We start from the raw sequence: 24,385 nt of genomic DNA on the forward strand, positions 1-24,385 counted from the left end.
ACTTCCCTCCCTGCAGATTACCCGTGGAGATTCAAGGGTGCCAGCTTCAATGACAACATCATAAAGTGGCTGTACTTCCCCGATTTCATTGTGCGGCCCAACCCCGTGTTTCTTGTCTGTAAGTGTTTCCACTGCAGGGCCACGGAGTGCTGGTATCCGGGGTCACTGCTAATCATTCTTCCGTGCTATGCATTAGTGCCTTTTGTCTTCCACTAGACTTCATAATCATGTAAAGGCTTGTGTTATGCATTAAGATCACAGGTCATTAATGGCTTCTACTCACCCTATTACACTTGCGAAATAATAAATCAATGTTTGAAATACCATATTCCCTTGCATAATTTCACTTCCCCCAAAACACACACACACACACACACTCACACACACACACACACACACGCGCGCGCGCACATCTACGCAGCCACCTTTCAAAAGACAGACCAGAGAGGAAGGCTTTGTGTTTTGTGTTTACTGACTTTGTGGTTTCTGCTCCCAATGCAGATAAATCAACCCTGAACATGGGGCAGCAGATGCTAGGAGATGCTTCCCAGATTTCAGTTGCTCTAGAATTGGGCTGCAGCCCCAAGGCCTTCCCAGGGCAGCTGGTGATCCAAAGGTCAGAGCAGCTCCCCCAAGACCAGAGTACTGGGTGCTACAGAAAATGCAAATGACTGCCCTGCCTAAACAAGTTGAGGTTTAATTTAAAAAGCAAGGAAGCAGCTTGTGTGCCGGCTGTCAGGCAGGCTTGGCCTGAGGCCCTTTGTGGCAGTTGCTGGGAAGACAGCTGTCTCAGGCTGCTCTGTACTGTCTGGCACTGGTCCACCACCTCCACCTGCTCTCACCACGCCTGTAGTGTGGCTTATGCTCTGGGGAGAATCTTTGGTTGCAAATGGAAAGGGGGATGGAAAGGATAAAGAAAAATGAGGCCGGGTGCAGTGGTTCACGCCTGTAATCCCAGCACTTTGGGAGGCCGAGGCGGGTGGATCATGAAGTCAGGAGATCAAGACCATCCTGGCTAACACAGTGAAAACCTGTCTCTACTAAAAATACAAAACATTAGCTAAGCGTGGTGGCGGGCACCTGTAATCCCAGCTACATGCGAGGCTGAGGCAGGAGAATGACGTGAACCCAGGAGGTGGAGCTTGCAGTGAGCTGAGATCGAGCCACTGCGCTCCAGCCTGGGCGACACTCTGTCTCAAAAAAAAAAAGAAAAAGAAAAAGAAAAATGAATATCTGCATCTGCCACACGTAAAAAGATAAAGATGGGGAAATTGCTTAAGTGAGCTCCTTAAAACTGGTGGGAGGTAAATGCAAATAAACACTGCGCTCTAAGAGACTCACGAAGACTAGTAAGTACCACCCAATACTTTCTCTCATCAATGTGCAAACAAAATCCAGACTCCTCATGTGAGCTCCTGGAGTGTCTGTGGTCACTCTATGCCCTGCGAGGTGGAGAAGGTGTGACTTGGCCCCGACATTGGACTCCAGGATGAATTTTACTATGAACTTTGGAAACAACTCACTTAGGAGCTGGGGAGGGGCTGTTGCTGTGTGATGACTGTGTGTTGCATTATGTAAATCGGAAGAGGGTGAGGTGGCTTAATGATCTCACCTCTGTCTTGCCAGATGACTTCATGCTGCTTCTGTGCGCCTCCTTACAACAGCAGATTTTTGAGGATGAGAACAAGGCTGCAGTGCGAATCATGGCAGGTGACAATGTCGAGATCTGCATGAACCTTGATGCGGCCTCCTTTAGCCAACACAACCCTGTGCCAGATTTTATTCACTGCAGGTAACAAGAGCTTCACATTTGCTAAAAGCCACTTTCATGTGTGTATTTCCATTACATTGCTCCTCTATACTTTATCTGCTGTACTTTGGAAATAGATGTGCTGAATTGTATGCACTGAAGCTAATAAATGCTGGACAGTGTGAGTCAGCAGCCTGGAGGCTGAGCCTCTGAATTACAGCACTGCACCTGCTTTTGTCCGTGTAAACCACCTCTTTATGGCCTCAGTCATCCTCCTCTTGTTCAGACCAAAGCTGACTTGTCCCAATGATACCAGCTCTCCAGTGGAGGGTCCTCCCGCTCATCTCTTATCCCTCCTCTGCATCCCCATAGCTCATCCTCATCTTCCCTCCCTCTTCCTCATCCCCCATCTTTCTTCCTTATCTTTCATCCCTCATCCTCATCCCTTATCCTCATCTTCTGTCTCTCCTACTTATCCTCCATTTTTCATCTTCATCTCCACAGCTCATTCTTAACCCCACCCCTCCTCCTCACCCTCCAGCCTTCTTCCTCATCTTCATCATTTATTCTCATCCTCCATCTCTCATTCTTATCCCCATCCCTCCTCATCACCCTCCATTCCTCCCTCTCATCCTCCATCCCTGCCACTCATCCTTAATCCCTCATCCCCATTCTTAGTCCTAATCCTGCTGCCCTCCATCCTCCATGCCTCGTACTCATTCCCATAGGACATCCTCATCCCCCTTTCCTCCCTCTCATCTCCATCCTTCCTCCTCATCCTCTATCCCTCATTCTTATCCACATAGCTCATCCATGTTCTCCATCCCTCAACTTTATCCCCAACCCTCGTCCTTTTCCCCATTTCTCCTCCTCATCCTCCATTCCTACTCCTAATCTTTCATCCTTCAACCACATCCCCATAGCTCATTTTATCCCCATTCCTCCTCACCTCCATTTCTTCTTCTCATCCTGCATTACTCCTTCTCATCCCTATAGCTCATCTTCATTCCCATTCCTCTTCCTCATCTTCCATTCCTTCTTCTCCTCCTCCATCCCTCATTTGTATCCACATTCCTTTTTATCCTGCATCCTTCCTTATCTCCATCCCTCATTCTCATCCTTCATCCCTCATCCTTATCCCCATTCCTCCTCCTCATCCTCCATCCCTCCTCCTAATCTTTCATCCCTCCTCCCAATCTTTCATCCTTCATCCGCATCCCCATGGCTCATCTTTATCCCCATCCCTCCTCCTTATCCTCCATTTCTCCTTCTCATCCTGCATCCCTCCTTCTCATCCTCATAGCTCTTCATCCCCACTCCTCCTCCTCCTCCATCCATCCTTCTCTGCCATCCCCCCTCCTCACCCTCCATCCCTCCTCCATCTTTCTCCTCCTCCATCCCTCCTCATCTTTCTTTTTTTTTTTTTTTTTTTTTTTTTGGCAGAGTCTCGCTCTGTCGCCCAGGCTGGAGTGCAGTGGCATGATCTCGGCTCACTGCAAGCTCCGCCTCCCGGGTTCACACCATTCTCCTGCCTCAGCCTCCCAAGTAGCTACAGGGACTACAGGCGCCCGCCACCACGCCCGGTTAATTTTTTGTATTTTTAGTAGAGACAGGGTTTCACCGTGTTGGCCAGGATGGTCTCGATCTCCTGACCTCGTGATTCGCCCGCCTCGGCCTCCCAAAGTGCAGGGATTACAGGCGTGAGCCACCACGCCCAGCCCTCATCTTTCATCCTTTATCTACATCCCCATAGCTCATTCTCATCCCCCAGTTCTCCTACTCATCCCCATCCTTCCTCCTCATCCTCCATTTCTCTTTCTCATCCTGCATCCCTCCTCTTCATCTTCACCCCTCATTCTCATCCTTTATCCCTCATCCTCATCTTCAGTTTATCCTTATCTCCCATCCCTCCTCCTCATCCCTCTTGCCTCTGCCTCATCCTCATCCCTCCTTCTCATCTTCCACTCCTCCTACTCATCTTCCATCCCTCATCCTCATTTCCATAGCTCATTCTTGCCCCCATCCCTCATCCTTATCCCTATCCCTCCTCCTTCTTCATCCTTCATTCTCATCCTCCATTCATCCTCCTCATTCTTCATTCCTCAGTCTCATCCTCATCCCCTTTCCCTTATCCCCATCTTTTATTCTCATCTTCCAGTCCTCCTATTTATCCTTAATCCCTCATCCTCATCCCCATAGTTCATCCTCATTCTCTATTTATCCTCCTCATCCTCCATCGCTCATCCTCAATCCCCATCACTAATCCTTATCCCCATCCCTCATTCTCTTCCATTTCTCATTCTCATCTTCCATGCCTCCTCCTCATCCTCTATTTCTCCTCCTCATCCCCTATTTCTCCTCTTCAGCCTCCATCCCTTATCTTTATCCCCCATCCCTCCGCTTCATCCTCCATCCCTCATCCTTATCCCCATCCCTCCTCCTCATCCTCCATCCCTCATCCTTATCCCCCATCCCTCCTCCTCATCCTCCATCCCTCATCCTTATCCCCATCCCTCCTCCTCATCCTGCATCCCTCATCCTTATTCCCCATCCCTCCTCCTCATCCTCCATTCGTTTTCCTCATCTCGTATCTCTCCTCCTCATCCCTTGTTCCTCGTCCTCACTTCCTATATTCACTGGGCACTAAGGAGGAATGGCTCCCTAGATTCCATCTTGTGCCTGTGCTCTTCTTGAGCAGTGTCTCCCCTGTGGCCATGCAAGGTCTCCCTAGCAGCTTTTCTGTCCTCCACCATTCTGCCCAGCCTCATAACAGCTGATCTGGGCCGTGTTTCCCTCACAGTATTTGTGTTTAAACCATGCTTGACCTTTCACCATGCATTCACCCTTTCTGCATTCCCTGGGTTTCCATGTTGAGATTTTGTCACCCAAGGCCAACTTCATGGAGGGCAGGCCCACTCTGCCTCTGCAGTCAGATCTTCGGTCTTTCAGTGCCTCTAAGACTCCACTCAGCTGCCCACTGTAGTCAGCTATCTGAGGAAGCTGCTGTGACTTTTCATACCCCCTTATTAGCTGTATGTCATGGGACTAATTTCCTAACCTCTCATCCTCACTGATTAGTGTCTGCCCTATTGAGCCACACAAGGTTGCAGTGAGAGGCTCATGCAGTCACGGCACACATGCCATCCATGTGGAGGTAGTACACTGATAGTACCCGAGCTGGCCGACCCCACACATGGAGTCACTCTCCAGCTTCCAGTCTTCCAGAGATTCCTGTTTACATGGTGTGGATCATCTTCTGACTGGTGTTGGTACCTGAAGAACCCGTCTTATCCCCACTTCTAAGGTGTAGCCTTAGGGTGAAGATCACGTCTAACTTGCTTTTGTATTTGTCCCCATCCCCCACTTACAGTTCTCAGCCCATAATGCATATACCAATACAGATAACTGTCAGTCACCTGCTACTGCCTTTGCACCAGGCTCTGGTCCAGGCTTTGCACACATGGAGCCATTTTACCCCAGCCCAAGGAGGTCATGCTGTTATCCCCATTGTGGAGAGGAGGAAACTGCAGCGACGAGATGAGACGTAGGCCACAGGAGAACTGGGATTGGAACTCAAGCAATCCAGCTCCCAAATCAATGTTTAAGCACTTGTGTGCCTTTTGGTAGCACGAGAGGCTCGATATAAATTGAGTAAATCAGGAAGTGAATTTGCTTTAAAACAATATGCTATATGGACTTGACCATTCTATTTGTGAATTAAGTACTAAACTAGGCACTGATCTAAGGTAAGACTTCCATTTTTACCTCTTCTCTGTGATGCTAAGAAAACAATCAGTCCAGCCCAATATTTACTATTGCAAAGGGAACATAAGTATTTTCAGTGTATTCATGAAAAACCTAAATCATAACTCCAATGGAAAGCTTTTGTGTGCCATTGATTTTTAAAGCTGATTTTTGCTTTAGTTATTTCAAATTGTTGTTCTGTTTCTCAATGAGGACTGCCAGCAAAGTGACCCCCCTCAGGAAGTGACCTGTCAAATGCCACAGCAGTGAGTAGGAAGCCAGCGCACATGCTTGCTGGTCAGAAGCACAGCCGTGCTCCCCTCTTCCTCTCCAACAGGGGTCAGCTCCACAGCACCCTGGGATCTCTGGAAAGCGGCCAGAGCCCTGAGAGTTAGGTGGCCCCTTAGCCACAGTACCTGTCACCAGGGTTCAGTCTCTCTATTCAGAAATCCTTAAGGCTCTTCTTTGAAGCATGTTTATTGATGTTTTCCATGTTCTCCTCACAAGCTTAGTTTTATGAATTCAGGACTCAAAGTGGGTTCAGCGCCAAGATGTGAAGGCCAGGGCTGGTAAAGCGGGAATTGACTGCTGCAGGCCAGGAAGGAACGTTATGGAAAGAATAAGCTGTACTCACAGTCACACATGGGCCTGCACATACACTCAAAATGGCAGCAGCCCAATTCCACTGAATTAAAACCACACACACTTCAGAAAGCCCCTAGGCTCATACAAATCACTACCTTTATTTGTGGTGATCCAGGGATACAGGGAGATACTGACATTTCATTCACTCTCCATTATGAAGTCAAGGAAGAGTTTATATATTTTAGAAAAAAGAATTATAAACATATTTAAGCGTTTTACTTTAAAAAGGGTAAAGGGTAAAAGTTTACTTGTCTGAGAAATGTACCAAGGCACAACTCAGAATCATCCCCTAATGATGCTGAATAGCTCAAGTGTGGTGCATATTTTATTAAGCAGTTTACTCACTAACATCCTACAAAACAAGAACCCATTAATCAAAGAATTAATCCAGAATTGGTTCTCCTCTGCTTCTTCCCACATGTGCCAAAAGAAACTACCAAGGCAAAACCCCCAAAACCAAAAAGTTCTAATCAAGAAATGCAGTTAGGGCTTGGCCTATAGGTGTGACTCCTGTCAGATAACATTGACCCGCAGGCTAGAGCTGCTGCTTGTTGCAAGACTGACACCTGAACGCTGGCTTCACCTTCCATGAGGAAAGCAGCAGGGATGGGTGGCCCGCAAAGGGAATCCTGACTCAGCCCGAGGACCTCCAAAAACAGAGTATTGGAAAGAACAAAAAAGCCTCACCATGGCTGTGGATAGTTGCTCAGAATCGCCTCCTCCCATGTGTAGGGAAAGATTTCCACCTGTAATAAAACCTTTGTGTTCAATATAAATTTGTTTAACTTCTAGTTCATCCATTCTTAACATTTCTTTCACTAGCCAGAAGGCATCTGTATCTTAGAATTTCTTTTGCCATACAATTATTCATGCCTCCCACAGAAACAGAAAGGAGAATTTTGAGTACTCAAGTGGTAGGCAGAAAATGTTGTTTGTGAGAAATTTGGCCTGAATAAGGTGGCGAGAAGCGTACACACGGTTTCCACAACTCATCTATTGGTCTATTACTATTTGAGGGTTTCCTAGATAGCAGGATGAAATGAAAACTCACAGTCTGATTTGCGAGGTGCAGTAGAGAGCATGAATTTCTTCCCTTGTTAAAGACTTTCCTGATTTTGCTTTTGTTTGTTTTGTTGTTGTTGTCCTTTTGTCATTGGCTTTGTTTTCCAGATCTTACTTAGACATGTCCAAAGTGATTGTCTTCAGCTACCTCTTCTGGTTCGTGCTCACCATCATCTTCATCACTGGGACCACCAGGATCAGCATCTTTTGCATGGGGTACCTGGTGGCCTGTTTCTACTTCCTGCTCTTTGGGGGCGATTTGCTGTTGAAACCCATCAAGAGCATCCTGCGCTACTGGGACTGGCTGATCGCATACAACGTTTTTGTGATTACGATGAAAAATATCCTGTCAGTAAGTGGTTCCCACTGCATAACACAGTTTCCGTGTAAGAGTAAACAATCCACTCGGTGGTTATTAAAAGCCCAGTGCTTGTCGTGTTGCTCTCTTAAAAGCCCCAAATAAGATGCTGCAAATTCAGAATTGAAAAGCCATTTATTCTTCTCTGTGTTGCCACATTAAACAGAATCTTTTTGGCTCATTTTCACCATTTCAAGGTCACATGGCTAAAGGATATGTGTTCATAGGAATAAATTCTAAAATGTCTTTTACTAATTAAAATTCTGTCTCTTCTGAGGGACAATTTGTCATCACTCCCAGTATGAGTTAGGAAGTGGCCCTGTTAAGAGCTGAATTCGAGCCATTGAATCTTTTCAAAAGCTGTATTCTGTCGGCAAAAAGCAACCCTCTTATCTAGAAAGAGCTGTAGAAGTGTGAGATACGATGGGCGTGGTTCTCTATGATACTGGGTGGGGTAGGGAATGAGGTGGAATGGGCTATTGCAGGCAAGAATGTTTTATGTACTCATAAGATGTGGGCAGACAGAAGAGAAAATGCAGCTTTCTGTCTGGCTGTCTCTGAGTATACACATTCTGATTAGGACACAGCTAGAGCCATGTAAGGTTGAGGGAACCCCCCCACACACACACCAGGCCCCGACAAAGCTTGGCTGCTCTGCTCTGAAGTAGCTATGTCTCAGAACACAACTCTTCCCCTAACATGACATGTAACCCACACTGCCCACTGGTAATTCCAGAGTCGCTTCAACCTATCAGGACACAGTGACACCATTTCAGTGACTTAGTGCTGCAGGAAATTAAGCAACAACCTCTCCTTAGCTGAAGGAGTTAACAGCTCTCTGACTGGCGCTCACTTAAAGTTCATCCCTGTGCCAGTGTCTCCCAGGCTGTAACTGCTGTTGCACTGAGAGAGCAGTGAGGAAGTATCTTCTGCTTCTTCCTTCCTAGCTGCTTAGGGATGAGCTCACCAGGCAATTCAGTTGTGATATCTCCTTGATTTTTGGCGGGGGCACGTGTATCACTGTGTCTAGAAGTCTTGGAAAGCCACGTTTATGTAGCCATGAATAGGTATTTGGATAATTTATTTTGTCTGAAGTCCATTGAAAGGTTAATCTTCTAGGTGATGGTGAAAGTGACTTTTATTGGTCACTTTTACCCCTCTGACATCAATTTACATTTGGAGTAGCATTGAGAGTTGCTGGAGAGAGCATGAGACAGGACAACAGAACGCTGGTTCATTCTAAAGCCGGTCTGATGGTGAGGAATCTGTTGCCAGAGGCTGATTTCACAGCCACGCTTGGGAAATGTGTGGATTCAAAGTTTGTTCATTCATTCATTCTGTAAACTTGTATTGTAGACCTGTTTTTTGCTGAGCACTATTTGATGTATTGAAGAAAAAGAGATAAACAGTTCTCAGGTTTTGCCCTCAAAGAATTCACATTCTAAAAAGGAAGGTAGACCTACTTATAAATAATTATGATGCAATCTGTTAAATAATTATTACAACATTTTTGAGAAACAAAGGAGAAAAAAGGATGCCTAATATCTTGCTTAGATAAGCTGGGAAGAAGCTTCCTGGAGGTGATGCCATTTGAACTCATCAGAGCCTCATAAATAGATTGAAGGGTCTGCAGGGAGACAAAGAGGGGAGGCATTTTTAGCCTGGAAAACAGGAACAAAAGCAGGACATGACGGTGTAGGACTGGAATATTCCCAGGGCTGGGGAATCCATACTGAGTAACCGCTGCTGTGGGAGCAAATCCTAATGATATTCTCCTCCCTCACATGTTCCCAGGAAACATACACAATGTAGCTGTCACCTTTATGTATTGGCTTGCAATGATTCATACTTGTTTAAACATTTTCCAGCTCAGGATTTAAACTTAACTGTAACAAAAAATTCATTGTTATGAGATAACCACCTGCCAATTTACAAAAAAAATATTCCTTTACCGAGAGAATTGGTCAAACAAGACACAAAGCACATACTCTGTTCTGTTCTAAGAGCTACACCCTGTAGCTTAGGTCTGGGATGACCTCCAGGGAACAGCATAGGTTATATTTGTCTTGCTTGTAAGAAAATAACTGCACCAAAGTCCAAGTCCTAGGGTTCAGTGCACACCCATTAATTATCACAGAGTTGGGATTTATTTCTGTGATCGTCCAAGACTTCCTCTTGACAAACTGGTGCTTCCAAGTACAGAAAACATTACATGAAAGACCTTTCCTTTACTCGTTCGGTTTAATTTTTCCCAGGAATTTACTACTCCTGAAGCAGCATCACAAGGTGACTGAATGTTTAGGTACAATTGGCATCTCCTGGAATCATTATCACTGAGACCTTGTGAATTCTTGCACACATTGGGATCATAAAACACCACATTTTTTTCTGGGTGCAGAGCTTCAGAATTATCCCCCTCTTTTGTTTTTCAGATAGGAGCATGTGGATACATTGGAACACTGGTGCACAACAGTTGTTGGTTGATCCAAGCTTTCAGCCTGGCCTGCACAGTCAAAGGCTATCAAATGCGTAAGTATGAAAAGCAAATGTGGAAGCAGAAAGGCAGAAGAGGGAGGATAGTTGTATTGTTCTAATTTTAAAAGTGGGCCAAAGCACATAAAGATATGAAAGTGAGGTCAGTTATCTCCAGATGGAGGCTATAGAACTGTAGTACATTGTGAATCTGTTGTCTATAACATGAGATGCCTTATGCTAAGCCTCTTTGATCGTCTTCTTGAAACTTCTGAAATGCTGAGAACTTGAGTCTGAGGTCTGGAGATTGGATGTAGTGCTGTAGTAACTCCCCAGAGTTTTGGAGTCATGATTACGAAGGATTCCAGAAGGCCACTCAAACCTGCTGTTGCTCCATTTAACGTCTTGGGTCATTAAGTAACTCTGACTTCAGGCTCCTCTTGTCCTCAGGAAACTCAGAGAGCTTCAAACTCAGGGAAACAGTTGGGAGGAGCATGAGGATTTCTAGAGTTAGACTCCTGCCAAGACAAAGGCAGAAGTGTCATTGCCACCACCCTGCCTCTTGCACCAGAACCGAGGACTACATCACAGTGGTCTACCATGGCACCCAGAATGGGTGCTACTTGGACACAGTGCTCTCTCTATTTATTATTATTTATCTATTTATCTATTTTTTAAAAAATATTTCCAGACAGGGTCTCTGTTACCCAGGCTGGACTACAGTGGCACAATCATAGCTCACCATAACCTTGAGCTCCTGCGCTCCAGCGATCCTCCCACCTCTGCCTCCTGAGCAGCTGGGACCACAGTAGCTGCCTCCTGAGTAGCTGCACCACCATGCCTGGCTAATTTTTTAATTTTTTTGTAGAGATATTGCCCAGGTTGGTCTTGAACTCCTAGCCTCAAGCAGTCCTCCTGCCTCAGTCTCTCAAAGTGCTGGGATTATACACGTGAGCCACCACACCCAGTCTTTTTTAAAAAGATTCATTTTTTTTTAATATGTTGTTTCTATTTCAGACTATACTTTGCCAAAGCCTCACTGGGACTTTGTTTTTCACTTAAGATAAGGCATACTACTGATAGTCCTTCTAATAAGCCATGCTGTGTTCATTATTCTGCTGGTTACCCTGGGTATAGCCCATTCCCAGAATGGGTGTTTTCTTTTGTATCAGAGCATTTCCTCTGGCACTGGGACATTATTTCTCTGTGGCCCTTGTTGGAGGTGCCTTTCTTCCTGAGAGAGAGAAATACTCCCATATTAAAGGGACTCTCCTGAGCCGTATAGTGTGAAGAGTTCACTGCATGGTCAGCCTTATGAATCAGTGTTGATATTGGATTGGAAGTGTGTGACCTCCTTGTAAATAAATCAACTCATAAGTCAGTCAGAGCATCAGACTGCTCCTTTCATGCCTGTATTTCCCAAGCCTGTCCGTACTCCAGATTTTATGAAATAGCAATGGAAATGGATGTTAATTTTATTCTGTGTTTTTCTACTGTTACTACAGCTGCTGCTAATTCACCCTGTACACTACCCAGTGGGGAAGCAGGAATCATCTGGGACAGCATATGTTTTGCCTTCCTCCTACTGCAAAGAAGAGTTTTCATGAGTTATTATTTCCTACATGTTGTGGCTGATATAAAAGCTTCCCAGATTCTGGCGTCAAGGTGGGTCGGGCCATGAAATCAGGTGGTTTCTCCCAAGAAAAGTGCCTGAAATAATATTGCACTGTAATTTCTGTCTGAGCTTGCTTCAAGAACCCACAAGAAGTTAAGGAATCCCTTCCAGCAAAACCAATCCAAGAAGAATTTAGCACAAGGCCTTTAAAATAGAATAGTAACAGGAAAGCCTATGTAACCATCAGGCTTCACAAGGAATGGGGATGCCATGGAAGGCCAGAGGTTCACTGGTCAATTGGAGCCCTTTCAGAATCCACCACTTCTCTAAAAGTGGCTCAGTCTGGTCTCAGACAAAACAGTAACGTATGCCACACTGGTCTAGAGTTTAGTCCATCTTACACCTACCTCCCCCTACTAGCCTGCTTTTCTTCTCTGAGCCACTGACACAGTTTGCATTACTACCTGTTTTTCCTCCTAGGCTCTATTCTTCTTCCAGTTTTTGCCCCTGCTCTTGTAAGTTTAGGAAAAAAGATTGGGGAGAGGTAATAAAGCGAAGTGCCCTGAGGCGGCGGCTGGGTGTTGATGACTAGCTCTGTGGCCCCCAGCTGCTGTGTCTGTTCCTCTCAGAAACTCAGACCTTGCCTAGGTCCCATCAGATTCTTGGTGTGAATAAGCTGATGGATACTGGGTTCTATTATATGAAATTACCAATATCTATCATTTGACTTGAGGTTTAGATTAACATATCTGTGTTTACCTACAGTTTTTCTAGAGTCTGTTCTCTTTCCCTGCCAAGATAAACACAATGTTTATTTCCAAGGTCCATTTATATGATGGCAGTTGTCAGCCTCTGTTACCTAACTTGGAGTCAAATAGAAAGAGGCCCTAGTCGGGGACCTGCAGTTAGTCAGAGGAGCCTCGTGGCACACCTAGCCCTCATTCTGTGGATGACAATGACTTTGTGTACCACATTGCCCTGGAATTCATTGTTATAATCATTTTCTAATACCCAGGACATTTTTTTCAGAGCAGAATACAATGTTTCATCCCAAGAGTAACCTTATTTACTTGTACATAAACAGCTGGTATTTTTGCAGGTAAATGCCTCTTGTTTGCCTTTCCCAAAACATTTGGTTTGCAGAGGTCCTTATATAACCTATCTGATGAACTTCCACTTAAAAACAGTCTTCGTCAGGCTCCTAAGGCAATGTGCTCTCCTAATTTCCCCTTTTCCCTTGTGGTTCAGGCTTCTAGGTCTTTTTTGCAACCTCTTTCTTTGCCCATCTGTCAAATGTGAATGTTCCCCAGTATCTTTTTCCCGAAGTTGTCACAATGATTTAGAAATCATGCCCTTCATGTTATAGTAAGAGCGATAACTGTGGTTCAGAGTACAGTTCATGCCTATTAAAGAAAAGCCATGAGTTGATAAATAAGCATTGAACTCATAATAGTGTGTCCAAAGAATTCACATTCATTCATGCATCCATTTTTCCACTTCCTACTCTGTTACAAAGAGGTGATGCTCACCTCTGCCCTCACAGAGCTCACAGACCTGCAGGCAAGTGGCACGTGAGCAAGCAATTCTACTGCAGTACACCTGGTATCCTCTCAGTCCATTTGGGCAGACATAACAAAAATACCATAAAGTAGGTGGTCTGTAAACAGTAGACACTTATTTCTTACAGTTCCAGAGGCTGGAAAGTCCAACGTCAAGGTTCAGGCAGATTCAGTGTCAGCCTAGGGCCCACTTCCTCATAGATGGCCGTCTTCCCACTGCATCCTATTTTGGTGGAAGGGGCAAGAGACCTCCCTTGGGCTTCTTTTATGAAGACCGTAATCCCATTCAGGAGGGCTCTGCTTTTCCGCTCAATCAACTCCAAAAGGCCTCACCTCCTGTCTGTCACCTTGGGAGTCAGGATTTCCACATGTGAATTGTAGGGGATGCAGACATTCAGACGACAGCAGGTGTGACGGTAGGAGACACTCCGGGAGCCATGAGGTCATATCAAGGGAATATAACCAGCTGCAGGGGTGTGAACCAGGTGGCCTTCCATTCCCAGTGCAGGCTGAAGGATGAAGAGGAGTCAGAGGAGAAGGCAGGGGAAGCAGCCCAGTGAAGCTATGGAGGGAAGTGGCCATCAGAAGCTCACAGTGACTGCAGCACTGAGATTGGAAGATGAGAACAGTGAGTGGTGAGCGATAAGCTCCAGGTCAGGAGAGACCAGGTCCTTGGGGGGCTATCATCCAGGATTATGTCTTTAGAAATACTCCCACAGTCTTAGGAAGGCCTTGCGGTGTTTAAACAAGCAAGTGGTATGACTGTATTTGCATTTCAGGAAGCTCACTTGGTGGTATTGAGAACAGATGGGTATAGGCAGCACTGTAGGCACAAAGACAGCTAAGCAGCTGCAATGATAATTCAGGATGGAAGTAGCAGCTAGACCAGGATAGGATCACTGAGAAAGATATTCCAGAGGCAAAATAGGCACAGCTGGAAGACTGCTTGGAAGGAAGGGAGACAGGGACAGAAAGGGAAGCATAGAGGGTGATGTGCCCAGGATTCTGGCTTAGCCAAACAGTGGTGCCAGTCCCAAATATAGGAACTCAAACAGGGAGAGAAGACTGACCGCAGCTGTGGAGTTGTAGGTCTCATGGGCACATGAAACTCAACCAGTTGGGAAGTGCAGTGGGCAGATGCATGGACAGGCTTGGAGAAGAGAGTAGATGGAGTGCCATCATCGCACAGATAGAATTGAAGGAGGTGAGTTGCAACTGCTGAGAGGGGGTGTGAAAAACGAGAAGAGAACCCTGGGGAACATTCATGTTTGAGAGATGGGCAAAGAAAGAGGTTGTAAAGAAGACTAAGCAGCCTAAGCCACAAAGGAAAAAGGAAAACTAGGAGAGCACGTTGCCTTAGGAGCCTGAGGAAGATTCTTTCCAAGTGGAAGTCCATCAGATAGGTTATATAAGGACGAAAATTACAACTGAACATTGAAATTGGTGACCTTGACAGTGGGGTCAAAGTCAGACAGCAACAAGGAGAGGTGGGAGTTGTAAAGGCTTAGAGACAAGACCTCAAGACATCTGACTGTGAAGGGGGAGTGATGTAAGTCCCTGCATAGGAAAATGTGGGATGTGGGGATGTATGGGTGTTCTTTTTCTTTTTTTTAAGGTTAGCAAGACTTGAGCACATTTGCATGTTTATGGACAGAATTCAGTACTGATGGAAAGGTTGGAAAAGCAACGAGAGAGAGAAGCAGGAATTTTGTGTCCCCCAGGCTAGGGGTGGGGAAGGGACCTGGAGCACAAGGCAGGCCTAGGCAGGTGAACGGTACCTCTTCCACTATCCCTGCAGGACTCCTGTGGGAGGGATGGTCCAGGAAACTGAGCAACTTACTGCCTTAAGATTTGTGTTCCCTCTGGGAAGCAGGAAGCTAGGTCATTTAGGAGTGAAAAACCACTCCACAGACTTCAAAGACTTGAGAAAAGCGTAGCAGAGTTTGAAACAGCCACTGTGGAGAAGCAGACAACTCCAAGGAGTTGGGGGCTCTGCAGAGAACCGTCTGCCCAGGCGGGTGTTTTTTCCAGCAGCTGCCAACAGCCCCTCTCAGGACAGGGCGGGCACACCGTCAGGTTCCTGCAGATCTGGGATTTGTGAAGCACGTAATAGTGTGACAGAGCTAAGAATATGAAGAACGTTGAGGAGATTTATGGAGACACTGAAGTTGACCTGAAAAGTGAGAAAGAACAGAAGGGAGTGGAATGACAGAAAGAAGAGAATCAGGGACAAGAGACTACAAGTCCCGCAGATGGAGCAGGAACTTGGCCTTCACATAGTCCCTGAAGGAATCCCCAGTTTCGGCTCACTGAGTAGAAAATGAATCTGAATGTACCCTTTTTGCAAATTTCTCCCCTTGATATAACTGCAATAAGGTCAGGTGAGAATGCTTTACTGAAGTCTAACGTTTAGTGGGACAGGTTTGAAGAGGCTCATGGGCTTCAGTGTCTTGGAGAATACAAAACACTTTCTCTTCACCGATCTTCACTACCGGGCTTGTGAGCAGCCTCTTCACTCCCAGGGGGAAGGCTGTGCCCTGTTAGCCTAGTGGCTTCTAGAAGGGGCCTTGTTGACTCCCACTCCCAGCCAGGGAACTACAAGCAGCTGCCATAAAGAGATGTTATGTTTTCTAACCCTTAGTAATAATTTTCAGGAAGAGATGAACAACAATGGCAAGAATACTGACTTGTTCATGTTTCCACTTCCCCTTTAGAGGAGCTGAACTTTTCCAGGCCACAATTGTAAAAGCTGTGAAGGCAAGAATTGAGGAAGAGAAGAAGTCCATGGACCAGCTGAAGCGACAGTAAGGATGCTACTGATGCTCATCCTCCTTCCGTCTCCTGATTGACCACATTCAGCTGGCGCTCCACTCTTGGGGAGCCTGAAACCCCTGAAAAATATATATGTATGGACTTTCACAACTTCCTATTTATTTATTCTTGTGCGGGGGCAATTGCTCATGCCACTAGACTGAAAGTGAAAGCAGTTTAACAGAAAGATCGCTCCAGGATGGTGGAGATGGGCGCTCTCTTGCAGAGGACCAGGGATCAGTTGCTAGCTCAGTGACTTACTTTAGAACCTTGAACAGGTCATTTAAGTTCTCTAAATTTGAGTTTTCTGGACTCACAATTCTGCCTTCCTGGGTTTTTGTAAAGATTAAACTAGCTAATAAATGAGACAGGGTCTTGCTCAGTGCCAAGTACTTGATATAAGCATCCATTCCCTCTAAGGGGGTAAATGTGGAGTCAGCTTTGGAAGCATAGTTTTAGATAATATCATCCAGTCTCTTTGGAAAGAAACTGATGACCCTGGTATTAGATGACTTAGAGTCAACATTAACTAGAGGCAACACTAGAAATATAAGCCAGGGTTCTTTATATCCCATCTAAGGTTTTTCCCACTATCCCATTCTGGATGAGCCAAAGGGTAGACTGACTCCACTCTGGAGACTTGGGAATTCCATGGAAAAGAATCTTCTTAGAGTGAATTTTCCAGCAATGATGGAACCTCTGAGGACTGTTTGGGAACCAGGTTTAAAAGGCGATGGCCATGGAATTATAAGCCTAGACACTTTTCCCAAGACAATGGAAACACCATTTGCCCACTGGGAAAGTTCCCTACGTTTGCTAAGGCAGTTTTATCTCATTCTGACCTTATTTCCCAGCGTTTTTTCCCAAGCAGAAATATTTCTTAGTATAAATTAGATTATTCCACAGCATGATTATTTTCACAAAGACATAAATTATATATAAATTATATATAAAAAATTATAATGTAAATGCAATATGGTACAACTGTTTTTACTGGTGTTTCTAGTTATCCAAATCAGGCCTAGAAGAGTAAAAAATTTGGACTCACGTTTAGAATATGTTCCTAATTTCCCATAAGTGAGGTCTATTACTATAATTCTCTTTGCTAAATCTTTCCATTTGTTTAAGAATGCAAAACTTGGGAGAATAAAGGACTTGTATTTCATAATATGCAATGTTCAAGCTGACTATGATACAAGATGTAAGTGGACATCAAGTATAGCTTACCTAACTTTAGCATAATCATTATTGATCATATTATTAAGACTAGCCTCTATGCAGTGCCAAATAACATGGGAATACAGATCCAAACACGCACATACACACACACACACACACAAATATGTATATAAAAGAAAGGGATACTTGTTGCTAATGAGCAACCATTGTACAATTCCCAAATATTCCAAAGTGATTTGTCCATGAATTTAGCTACATACATACCAGCGTAAGTCCAAAGTACTGACCACATGAGAACAATGAATGTGTTCTTGGCATTACTAATGTTATTTTACCTTATAGGATGGATCGCATCAAGGCCAGGCAACAGAAATATAAAAAGGGTAAGGAGAGGATGCTGAGCTTGACCCAGGAGCCAGGGGAAGGCCAGGACATGCAAAAACTCTCTGAAGAGGATGATGAAAGTACGTCAAGACATTTTCCTCTTATTCAAGTACCTTAACATTGAATAGTAGCTTGATAGGGCTATAAAATAACATTACTTTTTATTCTGCCAAGATTATCAATACACTTTCTTGATTCGGCAAGCTTTATTTTCCAATTGTGAATGGATACATTCATTAGTTTCATAAAGTATGTATTTGATAAATCAATTACAAGTATCTACTCTTCAGCAAGATAGCTTTAACAAACACATAACCTAGCTTTTGTTCCACAGACATCTGTTTCTGCAGTAGATTGGCAGGATTTTGCTTAATTTGTTTCTTTGTTTTGTTTTGTTTATTTTTTTTGAGATGGAGTCTCGCTGTGTCACCCAGGCTGGAGTGCAGTGGTGCGATCTTGGCTGACTGCAAGCTCCACCTCCCAGGTTCACACCATTCTCCTGTCTCAGGCTTCCAAATAGCTGGGACTACAGGCGCCTGCCACCACGCCCAGCTTATTTTTTTGTATTTTAGTAGAGATGGGGTTTCACCGGGTTAGCCCAGATGGTCTCAATCTCCTGACCTTGTGATCCGCCCGCCCCGGCCTCCCAAAGTGCTGGGATTACAGGCGTGAGCCACCACGCCCAGCCCGCTTACTTTGTTTCTTTAAGGGATATATTTCCGATACACAGTCTACTGTTATCTTTTATTTCTATAAATTTTATATGGAAATGAAATATGTATGTGTATTTTATGTGGCACCTGAATGTTGGTACCTAAAATATCATTCAATTATTGCCTGCTCAGATGAAACTTACCATGAAATATATATTGATTATATCTAATTATAGATTCATTATATCAAATTAAAGTGTAAAGGATCTTTTATAGAGGCTTGCATGCTTCTCTATGTGAATGGAATGGAGAAATAATGCATGATATTTTCCCAGTGCATAGTATCTATTTGTGACCAGGAAATTTCTATTTTCCAGCCATGCATTAAAATAATCACAAGAAAAAATTCTACTTATTGTAGTTTATGTACTTTAACAAATTATTTGCCAGTAAATGATTCTACAAAATTTGGGGGATGCTTCCTTTCTGTTAATTCAATGGAATATTCAATGTGAGATGTATTTTTGACAGATAATCCTTTCTTTTTTAATGTCTTTATATGCCCTCAGTCACTAAGAAGAAAGTGAAAATGTAGCATACTGTTAAAAGAACAATTAGTATTTATCTTGTGAAATTGACTGTTAATACATGTATATTTTTCAGATTCAATGTAGTTCCTTACCTGACCTCTGATATACTTTTGCAATTTATCTAGATTTGACAATTGAGTTGTTAAAGCGTGGTTTTCAAAATTTGTTTTCTCACTTTATACGAATTAATATTTGGACGTATTTTATTTTAGGAGAAGCAGACAAACAGAAAGCCAAGGGCAAAAAAAAGCAGTGGTGGCGGCCTTGGGTTGATCATGCTTCCAGTAGGTTTTCTTGATCCTCTTACAACCTTATCAACTCTAACCCTTATATCCTTGACCAGAATTCAGGCGTTCCCGTGACCCATGTGTTCCATACATGGTTTGATCCTTGTGACTTGATAGGGGGTCGGAGTGTAAGAAAATTTCAATGTCAGTGGGTCTTTGAGCCCGAGGTCCAATTCTTCTAGGGACGTCAGCACAAACATTCCTGTGCTGGCTGAAGAAAGCCAAACATGTGGCTTATAGACTCTAGAGCACAATTTCTGGGCTCAGCAAGGGAAGAAGAATTGAATATTATATTGTCCAATTCTGAGGTCTAGAGCCCTATTCACGTGCATATTTTATGGCTAAATACCCTTACTACAAATGAGCTTGAGCTCCACCTTGGACTCCGATGTAAGGATGATCATTCTGTTCAAAGTGTCAGTGACCCTCTCTGTAAGGCACGAGGCATGGATGCCAGTAAGCCTCCCCTCCCGTCATTCCCACAGCTTTGATTTTATTTGCATTTGAGGATTTTTGGCAATTTATTAAATAGAAAGATGAGGGATAACTTAAAATGCACTCACTTTCTTACTTCGCCTCCTCCCCAGTTTCAAAAAGGCACTCCAAATTCCAATGCCCAAATGCGGCACAACCTTCAAGACTCCTGATGCTCAGGGATGACCAATGAACAGCAAAAACCAGAAAACAATTTTTAAAAGCAGATCCTGATAGCCACATAGAATTCAGTGTGTTTCCCTCCCGATCATAAAGATGAATGAGGAATTCTGGAGCTTGGTGGCTATATTTGCTATGCTTAGCAAAGGAAATATCACTATAGGTCAATGGCATTATAGTGGAATGACCGATTCCAATCCAGTCCTCTTTACATTTCTTAGAATATTGAATAATTATTCTTTTGCAAGTTACGTATAAAGTCTTCTTCAGTCTTCTATATCTTACATGATGTCTCCATACTTGTAGCTAATCTAATCGGACAAGGAATATCACTGAGACAAATAACATCATACAGTTGTAGGAGTGAATCTACTAGGAGGATATTTAGAATCACTAGGAAATCAAATAAATTAGAACTTCTTCCCATACCTAATTATTGGTTTCACATAGATCTGACATTGGCTCTCTCTCCCAAGACATAATTTTCTAAATCAGAAAGCTGGTTTAATGAAGCAATATTTGAAATTTGCTTGGCATATCTGGATGTAATCAAATTTAATCCTAAATATTGAATTTCAACATTATGACAAAAAAAAAAGAAAAACACAAGATTATAAAGAGTTTTATTTAATTTTCTCCCCAAGTCCAAAGACAAAAGATTCCATTCGGAGTCCAATGTGACTCTTATTTACTGTTCAGGGCATGACGGTCACGCTAACAATCTGGTAATGCAGTTCACAAGATGCCTGTTTCTATCAAGTCACAAGTAAACTGTGCTTGTCTTTATGTTTTTAAAGGGCCTCTGCTAGTTTAGAGAGACCTATCCATTTCAAACTTGTGTCATATTGAATGTTTTTTCACTTCACCTGGGGTAAATTCCCACTGCAGTCATTGTGGTTGCCTTTCCTTTCCTCATCTAAAAATTGCATTTGCAAAGGAATTGGATATGGTCTTTGATAGCTATCATACAAGTTGTAATAATTTAAAGAACTTCCTATGAAGGTTGTTGATTTTAGATTTTCTGGTTCATTTCACCCTCATTATATCAAGTTCTTGAAGACTGATGTTAAACTAAATGTGCCTTGTTACAAAACCTTATGATGCAATAATGCAGAAATGTGTGTAATTCATAGTTTGGAATCCTTCAGACTGTGGTGTTAAATTTTTTGCTGCAAAATATATTTCTTTTTACAAGCAAATGAAGAATGAAAGGGAAAGAATGTGTGCTTTATTGTTGTGTCTATGATGAGTTCCAGAATTTATCTTTAGATCTGGAAGTACTTTGTTTGAAGCCCTTAATTTGATCTTTTGAGTTACTGGGTTTTCAAACAACGATTTCTTAGAGAAGCCAAGTGCAAGAATTAGTGTAGTTGGATACACATGTGTAAATCTATTGACAATACAAAAATGTTGCTATGTTCTTGATGTTATTGGTAAGCAGTGAAGATCTTAGCATGGTTTGTACAGGGACAAATCTCCTACTTCCATACCTATGTACACACATAAGATTGCATTATTGCTGTTCAATGATACCTTCCATTCCAATGCCGTGTGTTTCAATACTGGTTCAGTACTGCCTCAATTAATACCAAGCTTCATCTTATTGATAATTATCTGAAACAGAGGGCCAAGTTCTGAGGATAAAAGTGGTGGAATTTAAAAAATTAATTTCAAACTTAATAATTTAGCAGTAACATCAACATCCATGGTATGTATGTGGACACAGACTGCAGTCAGGTTCTCCATCTGAGCTAACAAACAAGTGTATAAGAGCTTTTCTACTATTTAACAGATGGCATGAATGAAAATATGCTCTTGTTATTTTCCTAGTTTCATTTCAATAACATTTTATAAGGAAATAAGAGAGTTTTTTACGTTTTCTTTTTTATTATGGGATAATTCTACTAGCTCACATAAATATTGGTGGTTTTTTTCTTTTTTTTTTTTTTTGAGACGGAGTCTCGCTTTGTTGCCCAGGCTGGAGTGCAGTGGCGCGATCTCGGCTCACTGCAACCTCCACTTCCTGGGTTCATGCTATTCTCCTGCCTCAGCCTCCTGAGTAGCTGGGATTACAGGCACCTGCCACCACGCCCGGCTAATTTTTTGTATTTTTAGTAGAGATAGGGTTTCACCGTGTTAACCAGGAAGGTCTCCATCTTCTGACCTCGTGATCGGCCCACCTCAGCTTCCCAAAGTGCTGGGATTACAGGCGTGAGCCACCAAACCTGGCCAATATTGGTGGTTTCTAATGATAAAACCAATGTTACAACTGCTTGAGATGAAAACCTTTTGAACTTGTCCAGATGAATAAAAGTTATCGAAGGTATGATTGAATACAATTTAAGCTAATGTTGATTTTGGAACTTATAATGAGGGTAAAATGCTCAATCTTATAAATTGTCTGTGTTTTTCCCAAACGACCACGTGATGTAGAGTCCACGTCACTTTCCTGCGAATCTCTCGGCTTATGTGAAGGCATTACTTTAATGGTCTTTTTCACTGTCAAATGTAATGCTGTAACTTTGGTTTGTTCTTGCTTATTCTCACTTGTGTTGTATTGCATTTATTTCTTAAGGCCTGGACCCAGTACTCTGGGCCTGGTTCTTTCTTCAAAATGAAAATAACAAATGACAGTGCTTCTGTTCAAGGATATAAGGCCCAATTCACCCACTCTGTATCTTCATGAATGGAGGCTTCAGATTCTTCTGAAATCGTGGGAAAAATTACTTAACTTTTGGCCATGTGAAGTGATATTCAAGCAACTAATTTTAAACAAGCCAAGGTTTTCCATTACCTTACAATGTATAGGCCCAAAAGATAACTTAAGACATCACAATATGTCATCCAAAAGATACCTGAGCATTTGAAAACCTGAATATAATTTGAAAATATGTTTTCCTGCAATGATGGGACATTGCTTGTAGCATCAGAAATGTATATGCTGGGCCTCTTTTCTCTGATAGACTTAAAATAATGATCAAACTGATAAAGATTTAATTTATTAAATTTCCTTAAATCTCTGTACGTTGTAGTTTTCTCTGCTCCCAACTCTTGACACAGGCATTATGTTCTTGCAGGGAAAGCATCAGACAAGGCAAAGACGATCCATACTGTTTGTGCTTTGTGTCTTGTGGTCAGTAGAGTGCTCCTCAAATTTCAGAAAGCTGCTGGGGAGTTCCTTGTTGACCAGAAGTCTAGCAATTGTAAACCCTATGGACCCTGTCTGCCATTCTCAGTCTGTCTCAGGGCTATGACACGTAGAAGCAGCCAGAGTGCTGTTGGTGGTGTTGTTTTTGTTGTTACTGTCGTTGTTGTTGTGTTGTATTATTTTGTTTTCAATGTTACCTGCCCATTTTGTCCTCATGGCAGTGTGTGGGTGTTTTTGTTTGTTTGTTTTTTGAAATGTCTTGCCATGTATGTTTTGTCCCTTTTGTTACATGTGGAGAAGTCAGGTCTGCACAGTATAAAGTGAAGGAGGAGGTTGGTGACACTGACCTTGGTCCTGAATCGTCCTGATTGGCTTATCTGCAACGGTTTGGGCCCATTCAAACAAAGCCTGATCCTCCACCTCACTTTGGCCTTGTCTAAAGACCAAAATTGCTGAATTTTGAAATGATAGTGTTCAGTTATTTTGGTCATCAAGGTAACAAAACTGGTTACTGCAGAGTTGATCTGCTTCATCTATGTAAAATTTACAGTGAAGAAGGGAGAACATACCAGATCCACCCTGTAGTGGCCAGTTCTCTTATATGGCAAAGACAAGGCCTCATACTCTGTAGACCCAACATGCCGACACCACGTAGCATTAGCCGAAGATGAGTTCTCTTCATCTCGTGTGTTTGCCTCTCTGCCAACATCTCTTGTTGTGGTTCTCTTATGGACAATTTGTGTATCTTTAGGGGACATTTCATTAATAAGCCCCTAATTTCCTTATATGTCTTTCAAGAAATAAGTGAATATTTTGTTTTGCTTAGTGGTCAGGAGTGGAGATTATTATTTGTTTGAAACGGATAGTGAAGAGGAGGAAGAGGAAGAATTAAAGAAGGAAGATGAAGAGCCTCCACGAAGGTCAGCATTCCAGGTAATTATGGGGAAAATCATTCCTTTGCTAGATGGAAGAGCTTTTCTTATTGACAGACCTTGATTGCAGGCCTAGACGCCTCCTGTCATATTCGTATGTCATAGCTCCCCCGAAACTTCTGATTTACATCTGCCATGCTTTATTTCTAATGAAATTGTAATGATGCCTGCTCCCACCAACACCGTAATTAGTATCAAGTAAGAACCGTGTGCAGGGCCGGGCGCAGTAGCTCAAGCCTGTAATCCCAGCACTTTGGGAGGCCGAGGCAGGCGGATCACGAGGTCAGGAGATCGAGACCATCCTGGCTAACACGGTGAAACCCCGTCTCTACTAAAAAATACAAAAAAACTAGTTGGGCGAGGTGGCGGGCACCTGTAGTCCCAGCTGCTCGGAAGGCTGAGGCAGGAGAATGGCGTGAACCCGGGAGGCAGAGCTTGCAGTGAGCTGAGATCCGGCCACTGCACTCCAGCCTGGGTGACAGAGCGAGACTCCGCCTCACAGAAAAAAAAAAAGCACCGTGTGCAGGCCAGGTTTTCATTCA

General features: G+C 43.4%; 1 protein-coding gene across 4 annotated transcripts in view; it reads left to right on the forward strand.

Annotated features, from left to right (window-relative positions):
• PIEZO2 (piezo type mechanosensitive ion channel component 2) overlaps positions 1 to 24,385 on the forward strand; it is a 471,722-nt gene that overhangs the window by 384,324 nt on the left and 63,013 nt on the right. For all 4 annotated transcript variants that reach the window (XM_028838161.2, XM_077975335.1, XM_028838162.2 and 1 more), the window contains 9 exons: positions 17 to 118; positions 1,627 to 1,792; positions 7,310 to 7,553; positions 9,992 to 10,088; positions 11,537 to 11,696; positions 15,920 to 16,009; positions 17,538 to 17,659; positions 19,035 to 19,106; positions 23,738 to 23,844. In XM_028838161.2, coding sequence (XP_028693994.2) covers positions 17 to 118; positions 1,627 to 1,792; positions 7,310 to 7,553; positions 9,992 to 10,088; positions 11,537 to 11,696; positions 15,920 to 16,009; positions 17,538 to 17,659; positions 19,035 to 19,106; positions 23,738 to 23,844 — 1,160 coding nt within the window. The remainder of the gene's footprint in view (positions 1 to 16; positions 119 to 1,626; positions 1,793 to 7,309; positions 7,554 to 9,991; positions 10,089 to 11,536; positions 11,697 to 15,919; positions 16,010 to 17,537; positions 17,660 to 19,034; positions 19,107 to 23,737; positions 23,845 to 24,385) is intronic.

Source organism: Macaca mulatta, chromosome 18 (assembly GCF_049350105.2).
Source record: "Macaca mulatta isolate MMU2019108-1 chromosome 18, T2T-MMU8v2.0, whole genome shotgun sequence".
Lineage (NCBI taxonomy): Eukaryota > Metazoa > Chordata > Mammalia > Primates > Cercopithecidae > Macaca > Macaca mulatta.